The sequence below is a fragment of the Geotrypetes seraphini genome, chromosome 1 (genome assembly GCF_902459505.1).
Source record: "Geotrypetes seraphini chromosome 1, aGeoSer1.1, whole genome shotgun sequence".
Lineage (NCBI taxonomy): Eukaryota > Metazoa > Chordata > Amphibia > Gymnophiona > Dermophiidae > Geotrypetes > Geotrypetes seraphini.
Window position 1 is genome coordinate 194,863,553 of NC_047084.1, and position 18,257 is coordinate 194,881,809.

The 18,257-nt window shown below is 42.3% G+C and overlaps 1 protein-coding gene across 2 annotated transcripts in view; it reads right to left on the reverse strand.

Moving 5' to 3' along the window:
- Nucleotides 1–18,257, reverse strand: part of ENPP6 (ectonucleotide pyrophosphatase/phosphodiesterase 6) — a 95,716-nt gene that overhangs the window by 28,865 nt on the left and 48,594 nt on the right. For both annotated transcript variants that reach the window (XM_033943240.1, XM_033943250.1), the window contains exons 3-4: nucleotides 12,888–12,999; nucleotides 9,342–9,483 (exon numbers count right to left, since the gene is read on the reverse strand). In XM_033943240.1, coding sequence (XP_033799131.1) covers nucleotides 9,342–9,483; nucleotides 12,888–12,999 — 254 coding nt within the window. The remainder of the gene's footprint in view (nucleotides 1–9,341; nucleotides 9,484–12,887; nucleotides 13,000–18,257) is intronic.

The window sequence follows — 18,257 nt, forward strand, 5'->3', positions numbered from 1 at the left end:
ACTCTGGTGAGATCTCATTTAGAATACTGGAAACCGCACCTTCATAAAGACACAGGATGGAGTTGGTCCAGAGGACAGCTACTAAAATGGTGGATGGTCTTCATAGAGTGTACAAGGACAGACATAAAGATCTCAATATGTACAGTATACTTTGGTGGAAAGGTGGGATAGGGGAGATATAATAGAGACATTTAAATACCTATGTGACATAATAGGCATGAGGCAAGGCTTTTTCACTTGAAAGGAGACTCTGGAATGAGGGGGCATACGATGAAGGTGAAAGGGGATTAACTCAGAAGTAGCATTACTACTACCACTACTGTTACTTATTTCTATAGCACTACCAAACGTACACAGCACTGTACAGAGTCACAAAGACAGTCCCTGCTCCAAAGAGCTAACAATATAAACAGACAAGACAGGGCAAACAGGATGTCATGGATAATGCTGCTGAATAGCCAACACGCAATCAGCAAGGTTAGGGAGGGGGAGGGGCAGACACAGGGTGAAATATGGACCTAGCCAGTTAGCGGAAACAGCTATGAAAGCAACCAGCTAGGTAAGCACAGAAAACAAGGCAGCCCTAACTTTATGCACCAAGTTTAACCAGGCACCTGTCTGATTATTGGTGAGTGCCTTGTTAAACTCACCTAAGATCTGGCAGACCCCCACCCCTTGCAATTCACCCTCCCACTCCCTGAAAAAAATAAAAGGCTCTCCCAGTCCCTGCTCCCCAGGCCTACCTGGAGAAGGCCCTTGTGGACCAGGGGGGAAATCAGGCAAGAGAAATGCCAAGTTTCTCCTACTAGGCTTCAGCCTGCATTGCAAAATGACTGTTGCAACCTCTAGCAGCAGCCTCGTGGTACTGTATACTTCATGCCTTCCTAGTTTCCCTCTAGACCAGGGGTAGGGAACTCCAGTCCTCGAGAGCCGTATTCCAGTTGGGTTTTCAGGATTTCCCCAATGAATATGCATTGAAAGCAGTGCATGCAAATAGATCTCATGCATATTCATTGGGGAAATCCTGAAAACCTGACTGGAATACGGCTCTTGAGGACCGAAGTTCCCTACCCCTGCTCTAGACCCTCAGGGACACCTCCAGGTAGGCCCTAGGAAGGGGGATTATGGGGGTGGAGGCAGCCTTCTATTTCCTTCACAGGTGGGTGCACTGTGAAAGGGGGGGTGTTTTGAGTACTGATGGAAGTGGAGGTGAAAATTAGGGCAGGGATCCGCTTTACCTGGCATTTTTTTCAATGTGGGTCCCAGCCGAGATTCAGCCAGCATCCACATAAGCTCTGGAGGCTAACACCATTGAATTAGTCATGAATATTCAGTGTGTGGTTGTTGGACATAGCTCATTAGAATATACTTTTACTACTACTACTACTACTTATCATTTCTATAGTGCTGCTAGACATTAACATGTAAGAGACAATCCCTGCTCAATAGGGCTTACAATCTAATTAAAACAAAGAGGACAAATATGGGTTAGGGAATTTCCCACAGAAAGAGTGGTGAATGTGTGGAATGGCCTCCTGATGGAAGTGGTGGAGATTAAAAAAAAGTATCTGAATTCAAGAAACCTTGGCTCTCTAAGGGTGAGGGAGAGATAGTTAATCATACATGTTAATCAGTCTTGTTGCCTTTGTCTAGTCATGCGATTTTATGTTAAGTACTTTTATGTTATTTTAATCTGTTTAATCTTAAGTTATTTTAGTTTGTATGTATACCCTAACTTTGTAAACTTATAGATGTACATCGCTTAGAATATGGAATAGGCGATTTATCAAATCTTATAATAAACTTGGAAACTTGGAAACTTAGTAGATGGCATGGATAGGCAGACTAGATAGGCCATATGGTCTTTATCTGCCTTCATTTTTCCACATCACACTGTCTCATTTCTTTCTCCTACATTGTCATCCTTCCTTCCTCCCCTCTTCCATCCAGTATCCTCAAATGCCTGCCATCCCCAGTCCTCTCTTTCCCCTCACTCCTTTCTCTTTCTCCTCTCCCATCCCTTCACCCCCATCTCCCACTTTTGCTCTATAAGAACATAAGAAGTTGCCTCTGCTGAGTCAGACCAGAGGTCCTTCCTGCCCAGCGGTCCGCTCCCGTGACAGCCCATCAGGCCTAATTGCCTGAACAGTGTCCCTGACTAATTTTGTAACTGCCTCTAATCCTATCCCTATTACCTACCTCTATTCCTATCTGTACCCCTCAATCCCTTTGTCCTCCAGCTATCTTATTCTTGTCTCCATTCCCCACTTTTGCACATCCCTTTTTTTCTCATTCTTACTGTCTTTTCTCCCCACACTCTAGCTTTCCTCTTTCCCCATACCAAACACACTCTTGCTGTCATTTGTCTCCCTCAGTTCTTGCTTTCTCCTGTGTCCCTACTCTTTCCTCATTCCTACTTCCCCTTTCTTTCAGTCCTTACTCATCCCTTCACCCCCCTTTCTCTCTCTCAAACACACACTCTCGTGTACACTTTCATGCTTTCTCCTCCCTGTACTCCTCCCACTTTTGGTCTACTTTAATCTATACACACTCTCACCTCCTTTCCACAGACCCTTGTCTTCCAGCCCTTGATCCCTCCTTCACATAAAAATTTTCTTCTTACACTATTCCCACACAACACTTCCCCTCTCTTCCCCTTTTCAACCAGAAATGCACAAGGCGTTCCCTCAGATTTCTTAATCTCCCCTTGATAAAAACACAATCTCTTGTTCTCTCACTGGACCCCCACATAACACTCTCTTGCACTCTCCTCGTTGTCCCCAGTACATTCTTGATCTTGTCCTCAAATACAGACCCACATGTATGATCTATTGATTTCTTGATGCCCCCTCCCATCCCCTTTGTCACTGCAGAAGATGGAGAAAGTGTTTCCCCATTTCTTTCTGTCAATTGATCCTAGATAGCAGAATGAGGCAGACTAACAGAAGATGTGAAATTCAAACTGCAGCATACAAAGAGCTTCCTCTGGCTCCTGTCATCCTCTAACCCAGTGTATCACAAACTGTGTGCTGCAGAACACTAGCGTGCTGCGGCAGATTCCAGGTGTGCCGTGAGACGCTGGCGAGGAGGCAAGGCGCCGATGCCGGCTGACTGCTTACAGGATGTGCCTCTCGCCGCGAGAGGCACATCCTGTAGACCAGGGGTATCCAACCTTTTGGCTTCCATGGGCCGCATTGGCCGGAAAAAAATGTTTCTGGGGCTGCACAAACGCGCAAATGCTGCAGCAAGACAGAGGAGGGAGCCAGCAAGACGGTAAACACCCGGAGGCAGCAGAGTAAAACACTGCATTGCCCTCAACCAGGGCCACACAAAATACTTCACTGGGCCGCAAGCGGCCTGAGGACCGCAGGTTGGACACCCCTGCTGTAGACTATCAACCAGCACCGACATCTCTCCTCCTCTCCCTGCACTTCTCCTCCATTAGCAAACCCTACCGGTGTAGAAATAGACTCAGGGTCACAGCTGGAGGGCCTCGACACATGCACAGATGTCGACATGCTGATGTCACGCATGTGTATGACATCATCGCGTCGACATCCACATACTTCCAGATGCCCTCCAGCCACAGCACTGAGTTTAATGTACTGTGGTGTCAAAAGGTTTGCAGGACATTGCTCTAACCTATTGCCTGCCCAGTTCAGAGCCACTACTGCTTGTGCTGCATGTTCCAGCTCCTGTGCCCGTCTTTTTGGCCCATCCTAGATTTGAATCTACAGCTGAAAGCAGTGTAGTAACGTAGCCCCCAGTTCTACCTGCTGAAATCAGTGCATCAGAATAGGGTTGCCTGAAATCCAGGATGGGCCGCGACCTGAGTAATTCGGCAGCTCTGTAATAGGTGCCTATGCCTCCATTTACTATAGGTTATGGCTCAGATTGGGGTTGAGAGTTAGAATCAGCATGTCCTTGGAGTAAGTACAGAACTAGTGCCTCGGTGTGCTGTTACTGAGGGACATTTTACTGTAGAGAAGGACGTCTTTGGATTGACATTATTTAAATACAGATTCCCATCTACTGTGTATATGCCATCTCCATGCAGATTCAAACGGTACGAGTCTGACCTGTGTAGATGTCCCCTGCAGAAAGAATCTCATTAGGCTCAGAAATAAAGGTTGCCTTCTTGCTGTTGAATGCTTTCCCTAAGTAATAAGCCACTCGGTGCTTTGAGCAGCTCCATGCTCTCTTAATAAATGCTAGTTGCAAACCTTAAGGCCAGCAAGAAGGAAATGCTGCTTTAATTTCCTTTGATAAATTTTATACTTTCAAAACTGTATAGAAATGTACTATATTACTAGAGTAAAACAAATGAGTCTAAAATTATTCTTTGCTCTTAAAAAAAATACCCCAACAACATAGCAATTATTAACTATGGGGTTAGCGTGCGCTAACCGATTTAGCACGCGCTAAATGCTAAGGCGCCCATTATATTCTATGGGTGCTTTCACGCGTTAAATCAGTTAGTGCGCCTTAGTTAAAGGACCCCCTATGTTTTTGATTTTTCAAAATGTGGATACAGTCGACTCCACCTAAGTGCACGTTGGTTACGCGCATGCTTCGGTTATCCACAGCCTACCTCCATGGTCCTGGTTTTTTTTTACATTAAAGTCAATGGATGTAAACTCCAGAAAATTGCAATTCTGATAAGCACACAATCCGCTTATGCACCCTGATGTTATAGGTCCCACCTCTGCGTTCACGTTACATTCACTCCGGTTAAAAGCAATCAAGCTCTCATGTTGATGAGCCACATGTTTCGGATCAGCATTCTAGGCCTGGCCAGGTGTTCAAACTTTCGAAACTGCACCATGGGTCTCATGGAGAAAACCTTTGTCTGTGGCTGGTCAAAAGTCATTGTCTTTGGCTGAACGGGTTGATGTCTTAAAGAGACTTGACCAACGGGAGAGTCAGGTCTCTATCGCAAAACATTACAGCGTTCATCCTAGCTAGATTTCTCAGATTTATTTTTAAAAAAAAGCAGGCCATATTCAAAGACTGGCAAAACAATAGCAATCCTACCAGGAAACATGTAGAATTGTTTTACGTGTGTTTTTTGTTACTGAATAAAAGTTTTATTGCATTTGACTACAGCGTACTGTGATTTTTCATGACTAAAAAGTGGTACTCCAATTAAGCGCACACTTCTTTTAAGCGCACGTCACGGTCTGGTCCAAAGGCCTTGCACTTAAGCGGAGTCAACTGTACATATATTTTTTTCCACTTCTAAGATGATAAAATATAACCAAACTTGTAATCACATAGAAGATATCTGTGAGTTTATATGTTTCACCCTTAACCGCGACTACTTCCATAATGAGCTAAAGATAGACTAAATGAATCAAACGTAAGATGAGGTTTCTCAGCCTGTGAGGTTATTTAAAGCATTACAGAGCCTGTATGCAACTCAAGGGTCACAATCCAGAGAACATTAATCACGGAGAGCTGACAAGGGCTTGATCTTGATACATATGGATATCCTTAACTATGATTCCGATCTGCACTCTATCTTGAAATTACGAAATGCAATATTTTATTTACCCTAACCATTTTCTGTTTAATAGAACTTCATTCCGCCCGAGATTGCAATGAACTGGACCTTATTTAATTTGATTGCTTTGTGAGCAGGTTGGGTTTGGTGGCTGTGTAGGGTTATTGCAGTCAGCGTAAACTTCAGGGAGGTTTATTATATAGCACTATCTGTGGATAGGCAGAATGTTGTTATTTCATTTATCCAACTGCACAATAATTGGCAATAATCTTTGCGGAGGATTTGACCCTCCTGCACCCAGCTCACGAGGGGAGCACCTGTGTTTATCAAGAAAAATGCAGGAGACCTCAGTACTGGGGGACTGAGCATAGCGGCTGAACAGTGTTGCCCTGGGCTGACAACTCATGAAATGGCAATCATTAGGCTAATGCCTGAATGAGTCTGCCCCATACATCATAATATCTCTGCAATTTTCAATTTAAATTGTGAAAATACTTAAAATCTCAATACAAAAAAACATAAACATACAAGTGCTCTTCTCTGTGAAGTGGGGAATTGCCTTCTGATTTACAGACTATCCTTGTGACTTATAAATATAAAAAGTCACAACAGTGATTCTAGTGATTCCAAACAAGGGAATATGCACAAAATCAAATAGTTGAAACTGAGTCCCGCGAGAGCTGACTGCAGCCATTCGGAGATTGGCGTGGGCCCAGGCAGGAGCGTGGAGGACTTGCTCCTGGCCGGGAAATTTGCTAGACCATCAGGTGCGATGGCGAACAAGCGGGCGAGCGGATGGGAGTGATGGGAAGTTTTTTTAATATGTGGCTGTGGCAGCGACGGGAGGATTTAAAATATGCGGCGGCGGCAGCAGAGGGGGTTAAAGTATGCGGCGGCAAAGGCAGAGGGGGTTAAAGTATGCAGCGGCGGCGGCAGAGGGGGTTTAAAATATTCAGCGGTGGTGGGGGTGTTAGTTTAAAAATATGCGACAACAGCAGGGGATTAAAATATGCAGTGGCGGCAGCAGCGGGCTTAAATTTATATCTTCACTTCATAAGATGCACTTACTTTCCACCCCCTTTTGGAGGGAAAAATACAGTATATACATTTTTATAAATAAACAAACTGACTAATCACATCTATTGTAATGACTAGTTAAAGTGTCCCTTGATATCATACTGTTTTGTTTTATTGGATGCAGGGGTTCCTTGCTAATTATGCTACAAGACAACATGGTTTCATATTAGATAATGACACGGTAACAGAATTCATCACCGTTCCCATTCAACCATCCCATGTCATTCTTTATTTATTTTATTTATTTATTTAATTCGATTTTTATCCCGTCCTCCCGGGAGCTCAGAACTGGTTACAAGCCAACATTCACAGTATGTTACATTGGACAGTACGTTTGGCAATACAATACAATACAATTTACTACAATACAGTAACATACAATACAGTAGCATAATGACAAGGCTGAACAGTGCAGTAACATAAGGACAGCTTAGGTGGAGACATTCTTTCACTCAAGAACTCCTCAACTCCCTCACAAGCATAATTAGTCAGATAGAACTCTGGATGCTATCCTTTAGACTAAAACTAAACCCAGACAAAACAAAATTCTTCCTAGCAACCCCCCAATGACAAAATCAAAGACACCACTATTCAAGTGAAAGGATCCACATTCCCCCTTGAACAAACCTTAAAAGTTCTGGGAGTAACACTGGACAAACATCTATCCCTCGAGAAACACACTGATATCACAGTCAGGAAAAGTATCTCGATACTATGGAAACTCCGCACCATAAAAAAATACTTGGCGACTCTTCATTCCGCCTCTTAGTACAATCCTCCATCCTCAGCATACTGGACTACTGCAACATCATCTACTTAGGCTCCACAAAGAAAACCATCAGGAGACTAAGGATGATCCAGAACACCGCTGTCCGCCTCATATTTGGCCTGAAAAAATGGGACCACATCACCCCTTTCTACCATAATCTCCACTGGCTCCCACTAGAATCCAGAATCATATTCAAATTCGCCTGTTTTTGCTACAAAACTATATCTGGTTTATCCCCAAGCTACATCACCCCTCACTTCACCCTTAACCACAACTACAAGAACTCCCGCAAAATTCAACTCTTCGCCTTCCCCTCCCTAAAACTATGCCACTCAAAAAAATTCCTAGACAAAACCTATGCCTTCCAAGCTGCCAAACTAAACCCTTGGCTAGCCCAAATGGTCCTCAAGGCCCACAACTACCTCGACTTAAGAAAATTACTCAAAACTTACCTATTCCGAGACCAAGACCCTTAATGCCCCTTTCCAATCCTCTTCCCCCCTCCTTCTGACCCTCGCCCCTCCCCCGTTCTCCCTCCTCTTCCCATTACTTCTCTCCTTGCTGTTCGCAACTCTACGATCAATTTGATATGTAATCACTTGTAAATACTCTCTCCTTGCTGTCTGCTACTCTATGATCAATTTGATATGTAACCACTTGTAATCTCTGTTTAACTAATGTGAACCGCCTAGAACTCTTCGGGGTATGGCGGTATACAAAAATAAAGTTATTATTATTATTATTATTATTCTTAGGAAATTCCTGTGGAGATAATACAGTAGATTGGACTAGAGGGTCACCAACTACTGGTTGTTGGTGGGAGAGAGTTCAGGGGATTGTTTGAGGCTGGACCTTTAGTTGAAGAGAAAGGTCTCCACAGCTCTTCGGAAGGTCATTATTGAGTTCTGTGATCTGATTTGTGTGGGGAGTTGGTTCCAGAGCTGTGGGATGAAGTGGCTGTAGGAGCGTTTGCGGGCAGTTTCCATCAGGAGAGATCTTCTGGGAGGATGCACAGTCATCTCTCTGCTCTAGAGCAGAAGGGGCGGGTAGGGGCGTACAGATGTAGCTTGGAACTTATGTAGGCTGGGGTGATGGCATAGAATCTTTTATTTGCTATTACAAGAGCCTTGAATGTGCAGGGTTTGTTGATTAGTAGCCAGTGCTCTGTGCGGAGGGCTGGGGAGAAGGGGTCGTGATAATTGAGGTTGTATAGGAGGCGGATTGCTGTGTTTTGGACTTTAGTGTTTATCTCAACATCAGTCCTTCTACACCAGCATTCTTTAATGTAAGGCTTGAGGGTCAGTGGTTCTGCCCATGCATACTCTGATTCTACCCTCTCTCCTTAAAGAATGACATGGTGATGGTTTCCCATGGGGATGGGAACGGGAATGGTGATGAATTTTGTCACCATGTCATTCCATGTCACCATGTCATTTGATGTTTTCTAGTTTAAATAAACAAGAATCTCAAGGGGATCCTATTTGCAGTAAAATTAGAAAGCAATCAGAATATCTGAATCAATTTTCTTTTAGTCAATTTAGATTAGCATAGGGTATGGCTTTAGGGGTATGGTTTTATCTGATGTCCTCTTAACACAGTGGGCTGAGAACCTGGGACAGAGCATTAATTTTCCACTATGGCTCCTTCAGACCCTGGGCAAGTCACTTTACCCTCAAGTACAAAAACTGAGATTGTGAGCCCACTAGGGGCAGAAAAAGACCTGCATATAATAAATGTAAACTACTTTGGTTCTACCACAGAAAGGCAGTATATCAAATCTACGACCCTTGATCTTTGATTCTATCCTAAATCATTTTACTGCCCAGAAAGGACAACTGGAATAAAAAGATCACTAGCCTGTTGGATGGTTGTTTAGATAGTCATAATTAGAGGGTACATGAGCAATAGTAGACTGACATGTCAATTAATTATAATGTGGTATATTCTTATGATGTAATTGAGGTAGAAAGTGGTGCAGGCCATTTTACCAACCTTAATTTGCTGGTTCATGTCCTTCAGTACTCGGTCTACTGCTCTAACGGCATTCTGTGTCTGACTTGACCAGGGACCATTGTGATGACCTTCAGCGTCAATGCGTTCGTAATATACTGCTGCCATATCTGTGCTTCCATTTCTGGGACCACAAAGAAAAAGAAAATGATTTCTGTCATGTGTCAATTGAACGTTTTAGCTATAGTTCTACAAAACATATCTAACAGTTAAATTAAAAAAAATGACAAAATGATATTTTCTGAAGGTCCTGCTATTGCTTAGAAGTCCTAAGAGGTACAGTAGTTGCTTGGTTTTCATCTTCCCAGCTTGGCATATGAATACCTATGGATAAACGCCAAAAGTGGAGCAGTAGAAATCTTAATCTTCAATATAAACTCTTGGTTAAGCCCCTTATTTTTTTTTTACATTTTTATTATTTTATTAAATTACAACAGTGTAATACATTTGATTGAAAATAGTAAATTATTACAGAGAATACACTATTTCAAACAAATAATATACAGAATCATAACTATGCCCACCCCCCTTCTATCAATAATTAATAATAATAATACTAAACATCTTTATTACTATAATATGAAGATTTAATATTCATTTTTCCATTACCTTTCCCTACCTTACTCCCCTCCCCTCCCAGATGTGTAATGAAAAAACTCAGAAGGTAATACATTATCTTTTAATGTGAAACAGCAAATAAAGCCAATGGACTCCATATTTTGTTAAATAAAACACTAAACCCCAAACATCCTGCGTTCACTGTCTCATATTTATATGTATTACATACATTTGTCCACCAAACTGTGCAATTTAATCTATCATGGCTTTTCCAGTTTTTTGTGATTAATTGAACCACAATTCCAGTTAAAATCACGAAAAGACGGCTTTTAAATTTATCAAGAGGAGGTTTAATATGTAACATAGTACCACAAATTATTGCTTCGTATGTTAATGGAATATCCGATTCTAAAACTATATTTATTTGTCCCCAAATTGACTTCCAGAAACTAAATATCAGCGGACAATAAAATAATTCTTATGTTTTTAGAAAGTTTTTAAAAACACACTTGTTTGTTCTTAACTGTATATTTTTATTATGTTTTTTCTGAACTTATGTATATTTCACTGGTTGTGCAGATCTTCTTCTTTGTGAACCGCCCGGAACTTTTATGGATGGGCGGTATACTGTAAATTCCAGTCCAAAAAGGGGGAAAAGACCTCAGACTCCCTTCAACTCATGTCAGACAGCCAATGCTGATCAATTGAATGGGATATCTCTTTAATCAACGGCCTTGGAAAAACCCCTTGTAACTTCAATTTTTATATTATTTTTACTATCAACATGCTTTATAAAATCAAAACAAAAAAAAGACATAGTTTTATTACAGAGATCCGTATCCCAGCGGGACCCGTTTCATCCTTGGCTTCTTCAGGAGATCAGTGGAAGTAGCTGAACACTAATAAGCATGTTTAAAGTTTTTTGATGTTGATTATTTTTTATACATTGACAATTTAGCCATTCAAAGGTGATTAATGCGAGTTGTTTTGTATATCACCTCAGCTAATTGAAGCTTCTCTTGTATAGTGTGTATCATAAACATATTCAAGCTTCGTCTTTTATGAAAACAAACACGCAGTTCTAATCCCACCATGATTGCCTGACTGTTGTGGCTTAATCAACACTGCCGGAACTCGCTGGTATAACACCATTGTGGAGTTCTGTTCGTCATTCCTTTTTCTAAATATGAATACCCATGTCCATCTTATCATTCTTTCTGCAAGAAACTCCCCAGCCCCTATCTGTCCCATTTCTTTTCTCTGTCTGTCCTAACTAGCCCCCTCTGTTACTAAGGTGCGCTGGCTGATTAAGCACACGTTAAATGCTAACGCGTCCATAGAATCTAATGTACGCGTTAACGTTTAGCTGCGCTAATTTTTAGCGCACGCTAAATAGGCTAGCACGCCTTAGTAAAAGGACCCCTAGATTGTAAGCTCTTCTAAGCAGGGACCATCTGTTGAATGTACAGCTCTGTGTATGCCTTTCAGTGCTATAGAAATGATAAACAGTAGTAGAATGGACATGCTTACTCGGGAGCTGAGGGGAGAAACTATAATGAATATTGAGCAACTCCTCAGGAAACAAAATGGTAAAATAATTTGCTAACAGAGAAAGACATTGCGTTACATTAGTGATTTCTATTCCGCCATTACCTTGCGGTTCAGGACAGATTACATAAGGGTATATCTGGCCATTTCCAGAGGAATTTGAGAATAGTGAGGTTGGTTCAAAGAGATGAGGTGGTTCTTGTGGCGTTAGATTGTTTTTGAGAATAGTGATGGTGTTAGATTGATTTCAAGAAATTGTTGGGTAGAAGGTTTTTTTTTTTTAATAGTATGATTTTTATTTCTTTTCTGAATGTTCTGTAGCCTGGGGTCATTATCAGCAAATTGGAGAGTTGGTGGTCCAATCTCGCTGCTTGTGTGGCCAGGAGGCCATCGTACAGTTTTTCCCGTTTGACTTCTCTGATTGGGGGGTATGTGAATGGAGAGTGGGATCTCCTTTCTCTGGTTGATGTGGTTTGGATTAGGTGGTTGTTCAGGTATGTTGGGCTGTCGCCGTTCATGGTTTTAAATAGTAGACAGTAGAACTTGAATTGTATTCTTGCTTGTATCGGTAGGCAGTGTGAGTGGAGGTATGCCTCGGTGAGGTGGTCGTGTTTCCTCAGTGAGTAGATGAGTCTCAGAACTGTGTTTTGGACTATTTGAAGTTGTTTAATTATGGTTGCGGGGCAGGGGAGATAGAGAATGTTGCAATAATCTAGAAGACCCAGCACTAGGGCCTGGACTACAATCCGGAATTGTGTTTTGTCAAACATCCTGTGGGTTTCAATCCCTAAAATGCTGAATATTACCCCCTGTATATTTTTTTTAGTCTTTTTCTTTTCAGATCATAAAATAAAATAATAATAATAATAATAATTTTATTCTTATATACCGCCATGCCCATCGAGTTCTAGGCGGTTCACAATAATTACATTAGGATCCGCATTGACATGCCGATTTACAAACAATGTATTGGATTTACAACACCTTCAGCCGAACATGGCTGAAGAAGCGGGAGTGGGAAGTAGAGAAGGAGGAAAGCGGTCAATAAAGGGGGGGGGAAGGGCCGAACGGGCCGATTTACCACGATTTATTGGATTTACAACAACTTTAGCCGAACTTGGCTGATGAAGAAGGAGGAGGGTAAGTGAGCTGGAAGACAGCGATCAATGAAGGGGGAAAGGGGCGGGCGTGTGGCCAGGTAATTCCAGAGAGGGAGCGTTAGGGGGCTTGTTTGTTGAATAGGTAAGTTTTGAGTGTTTTTCTGAAGTCGAGGTAAGTGGGAGCCTCGAGAATCATTTGGGCGATCCATGGGTTCATCTTGGCTGCTTGGAAGGCGAAGGTTTTGTCTAGGAATCTTTTAAGATGACAGAGCTAACAGTCTTTCTCTTCAAGCTTGAACGATTATTGGACTGTATATCTTACCTCAAGGACTGAAGTGCATCCTTAACAGCTATGCCAAATTCAGCATCTGATGTGTTAGAGGAGTATGCTCGACAGTATTTCGGCCTGGTACCAAGGATTTCCACTTCACACCCTGTGGTAAGAAAATGATTTGTAAATGAAGAAAATGATGGCTTAAAATTCAAACCCAGAAACTTTGCATTGGCTTAACGGTATGATTTATACCAGTGATCTTCGGGTTTCAGGTTTATTTAAAAATTTGATATACCTCCTTATTAAAAATTCAAAGCGGTTTTATATAATATAAAAACAGAGTATAATAAAAATGTACATTAAAAACAAATTACAAACAATGCTACAAACAATCAAACGCACTGACGAACATAAACTTACCGATACAAGATGGAGAAGGGCAGAAATACAATTAGTATGAAGAGAAAGAGAGGGGAAGAGGGATCAAGCCAAAAGGAAGGGGAGCAAAGTATAAAATGTCTAGAATTATGTAAAACAAGCTAAGATGATTAAAAAATGGCAAGGAGCAGATTTCCATTACCGTCCTTAAAAGAACTATTACACACCATATGCGTTTTTAAAAAGAAAAGCCTTCAAGTTATTTTTAAATTTATCAAGGGATGTCATTTCTCTAGTATAGTATAGTTGAAGAGGAGTCCACATTGGCAAAAAGACTTCAGCATGAGAGCCAGGACCAGGACTAGATAAAGCAGATGGTACCCAGAGACCTGGGTAACAAAGGGAGGAAAAGAGGCACACTCAGAGCAATAAGTTTGATTCTCCAGACCCTTTCTCCCTCAACCCATCATGTCTCCTCCAACCCACCACCTTTCTCTTAAAAATCTATTCTCCCAATATTATCTCCCCCAGCTATATCCTAAGAAGTCCCAACTCCCACTAGCTTCTTTTCCCAGTCAGCTACCATCAGACTGTTCCTGATTCCTCCAAGCTATGTCTCCCCCTGGTTTATTAATAATGCCTCTTGACATTTCCCAGAGTCTGTCCTACTGTCTCTGCAGTAGGACAGAATTTGTGGTTATAATTGTTCAATAAATGGAAGCCTTCTTCAGAGCTCATACTAGTCTCCTTTCTACAGGGGTCCATGTCTAATCCACACGTCTGTTGTGATTTTCTGCTCATATGCTGGAGTAGGTTTTAATGGAACCCAAGCACAGTACCGAGTAGAGCTTTGGATTCTTGCCCAGAAATAGCTAAGAAAAAAATTTTTTTTAATTTAAATTGAATCAGGTTGGGCAGACTGGATGGACCATTCGGGTCTTTATATGCTGTCATCTACTATGTTAACTATGTTAGTTGGATGGATGGACAGATTCAATAGGCCATATGGTCTTTATCTGCCAGCATGTTTCTATATTTTTGGAAAGTGAATAGTCAGACCAAAGACCATATTTAATACATTCATTTTTATATTTTATTGCTTGCTGCTGTGAGACACGCTTGTAAAAATGTCCAGTTTATAAATTGCTGCAAGTTTCAGCACATCTCATGAAATAGCAACCCTATAGACCTTCACTGCCATAGGAATTTTGAGAAAATTTTGAAGTTTTATATTTGTTTGAATTGTATTAATTGTTATGTTTGAATTTTCATCTTTTATTATTTATTGTGTTATTAATTTGTATTTTGTAAACTGTTTTAAGTTAAGCTATGCCTATGAATAATAGTATTAAACATAAACACATGACAGATAACATAATAGATGCTGAAATACTATGGGGCTCATAATCGAAAAAAAATGTCTAAAAAGTGGCCTAAATGGGTACTTGGACAATCAAAAAGCCTGATCGTCCAAGTACCCAGAATCAAAGCTGGTTTTAGACGTATCTAAAACCAGTTTAGGCCTTTCCCCTGCCTCTAAACGCATAGAGCGAAAAGAGGTGTGTTTAGAGGAGGGGAAAGGGCGGGAGGTGGGCCGACCTAGACATAGGCATACAGCAGGTATAACCAAAATTTTAGGAAGGTTGCCTAGTCGGCACTTCTATGTTTTGACTTAGACCAAGTCAAAACTGATATAAGTGCCGAAAAAGGGGCCGCTGAGCTGATGGCAGTTGCCACAATCAGCTCAGCGGCCCGGCAACCTACCCACCCGCCACTGCAACCATCGGGGCAGGAGAGATGCCTCATCTCCCCTGCCGCAATAGCAATACCACCAAGTGCCGCCAATCTCTCCTGCTGCGATCCACCCCTCCCCCCGATCCGATCGGGCCAGGAGAGAGCCCAAGCCCTCCTGGCCCCACCTACAACGATCATGGCAAGAGGGAGCCCAAGCCCTCTTGCCCCGGTGATCCATGTGCCTAAGGCCTCGCCCACAGGAGGGGCCTAAGGCTACTGGGCCAATTCCAGTTGGCCCAGGAGCCTCAAGCCCCATCTGTGAGTGGGGTTTGAGCCACCTGGGCCAATCAGGCCTGCTGGATGGACAGGCTTGGGACCCGTCCATCCGGCCAACGTTTTTCAGGTACAGGGGGGGTCGAGGGGGGTCGGGGGGGTCGCAGGGTCAGCGGGTGGGGGTGTCTCGTGGGTTGGCAGGTGAGGGGAAGTTTTTGGCAGGCTGATCAGGGGTTTGGGGGTGCAGTCGTGGGGGGCTTGCATCGGGGCAGGAGGGCCTGGGATCCCTCCTGCCCGGATCTTAGTGGGGGTGGGGGATAAGGTGGACATCAAAAGAATAATAAAATCTTACAGGGCAAGGTAGTACCACAACCTTCAGATGTACGGTGAATAACAAGTTGCCGTAGGCATGAAATTGGGGTGGGAGAGTCCATTTAGATTAGAATAAGGCTCATTGTGTTGCATACAGCAAAAGAGAAAAGAATAATAATAATAATAATTTTATTTTTGTATACCGCCATACCCAGGGAGTTCTAGGCAGTTCCCAACAAATAGATGAGTTACATACAATGCAGTTGAAAGAAGAAGAGCATAACAAGTCAATCGAAGGGTCAAACTAGTTTACATTGACAATTTAAGTGAAGGAAGGGCTAATACAGAGCACATACGGTATGTACTGTAAGAGTACAATTGAATTTATGAGAGGGTGGAACAAAGCATATTGTATGAGAGGGAGGGGGCAGGGATCTTGGGATGGGGGGAGGAGGGGGAAAAAGTAAAGAAAGGTGGGCCGTGTTGAGGGGGGGAGGGGACAGATAAGGATTTGGTCTGATGCAAAGAAGAGTGTTCGGTCTGTTTTCTAATGTGGAGAGGGGGAGCGTTAAGGCGGAAGAGGGGAGCATTAAGGATTTGGTCCATTGAAAAGTAGAGTTTTGAGCTTTTTTGAGTTATCAGTAAGAGTAAGAAGAATCCAGGCAACAGATAATAACAAACAAGAGTGGTGGGGTTGGAGCAATCAGGAAACAAAGGTCATACATGCAAATATTTCAAAATGATTGAGGGAACCAAACACAATTCAAATTACCCCTCCTTGGATACAATATCAGAGTGCTCTCTACCCACTGCAGGAGATTGCTTAATGTAGGGGTTACTCAGCAGCACTGACAACAAATTGAGATGATATCAGATCAATACAACAACTTCCACACAAACCAGATCTGATCTAAACAAAACTAACCCAATTCTTTTTTTTTTTTGGACCAATTATTGAGGCTATAAAGGGTATTTTGCCAATTAAGGGGTCCTTTTATCAAGCCGCGGTAGGGGTTTAACGCGCGTAATACCGCCTGCCGCGCTAGCCGCTAACGCCTGCATTGAGCAGGCATTAGTTTTTTAGCCGGCTGCGGGGCTTAGTGCGTGATGAAATGTCCGACGCGCTAACCCCGCTAGTGCGGCTTGATAGAAGGACCCCTAAGTTATATACCTAAGTTATATACCTAGGAGGCACCTAACTTTAGGCGCCTTTTAAAAAATCAGCCCTTAAACCACCACCCCCCCCTCTTTTAAAAAAACATAGTTCGGTTTTTAGTGCCGGCCGTGACAGTAACAGCTCTGATGCTCGTAGAATTCCTATAACTCCATGAAGACTTCTCTTTGAATTTAATATGTTTTAAATGTGACTTTTTCCGTGATGTGTCTTTCAGTATGGCATTACATTATAGGTTAACAAATTATACGAGGACGCACAATATATAATATGTTCATATAATGATTCAAAATGTTGTGTGATCGTGGCACCGAGGTACCCCCTCTTCAAACCCAGCATGCACCCAAAAAGAGGAAGAAAAAGCTTCAGACTAATGTAGCAGTATAATACCAAAAGGTACAAATCAAAACTGCTTTTGATACTTTCACTGGCAAAAAAACTCCCTCATAGGACAGCTCAGGTTTAAAAAAGGGCAAAGTTACCCGGAGGCATATTCAAGGACTTAGCTGACAATAGATGACTTGAGCTCCAATGCTGTCACGCCTTCTCCAATCTTCCCAACAAGCGACCTTGTTTCACCAATGTTTGGCTCATCAGGGAAACAAACAATACAGCCTTGAAAAGAACAGCCACAGAACAGCTCAGGTTCAGAACAGGGCAAAGTCACCCGGAGGAACATTCAAGTACTTAGCTGACAAAAGACGGCTTGAGCTCCAATGCTGTCACACCTTCTCCAATCTTCCCAACAGGCTGGTCTCAGCGTAGCTGCACTTTTCAAGGACAGCGTCTTCTCCCCACTCTCTGTTCCCCATTTCCCTTCAGCATCTTCTCCCCACTCTCTCTTCCCCATTTCCTTTCAGCATCTGTTCCTCTCTATCCCTCTTCAGCATCTGTTCCTTTCTACTGCCCTTCAGCACCCCTCGCGCAATACGAGCATCTCCTTCCCTCTTACGTTCGTGGCACGTTTTACTTTACAGTTTAATTTGTTCAAGCCACCGGAGCCTGCCTTAAGTTGTGTGCATCTGCAGGTGAAAGCTTCTCCTCTGACGCAACTTCTCTATTTGTAACACCTTTACAGAAGCGTAAGCAAACCACTCTGAAATGATTTCCCAGTCATTACTAGTGGTATAGAAGCTCACAATAAAACAATAAATACTACATGACTATTAAGACTTGGTGAAATGCAAATTTACTAGTAACCCACAAAATTATTAAAGGAAACAAGTGGCTTATCTTTTAAAGCAAAGTGCTTCTAAAATTCTTTTGGCTATAGACCCCCACCGTCTGTGGCCAAAGTTTTGGCTGTGGCTGTTTAAAGGTGTAAGGATCAAACTAGCACTGCTTCCCTTACTTATAAGTCCCTCAACTGCATTTATCAACAGTAATGTTTTGTCCACAAAATTACTGTAACAATGCAATTTAAAGAATGAGAGTCTGAAGCTATATTTTTTTCCTTAATGTCATATTTGACATTTTGTGCTAAATCTTTATCTGCAATTTGTTTAATTAAAGACTTGAACTGCTGATGGTTTTAAATGGTATTTCTG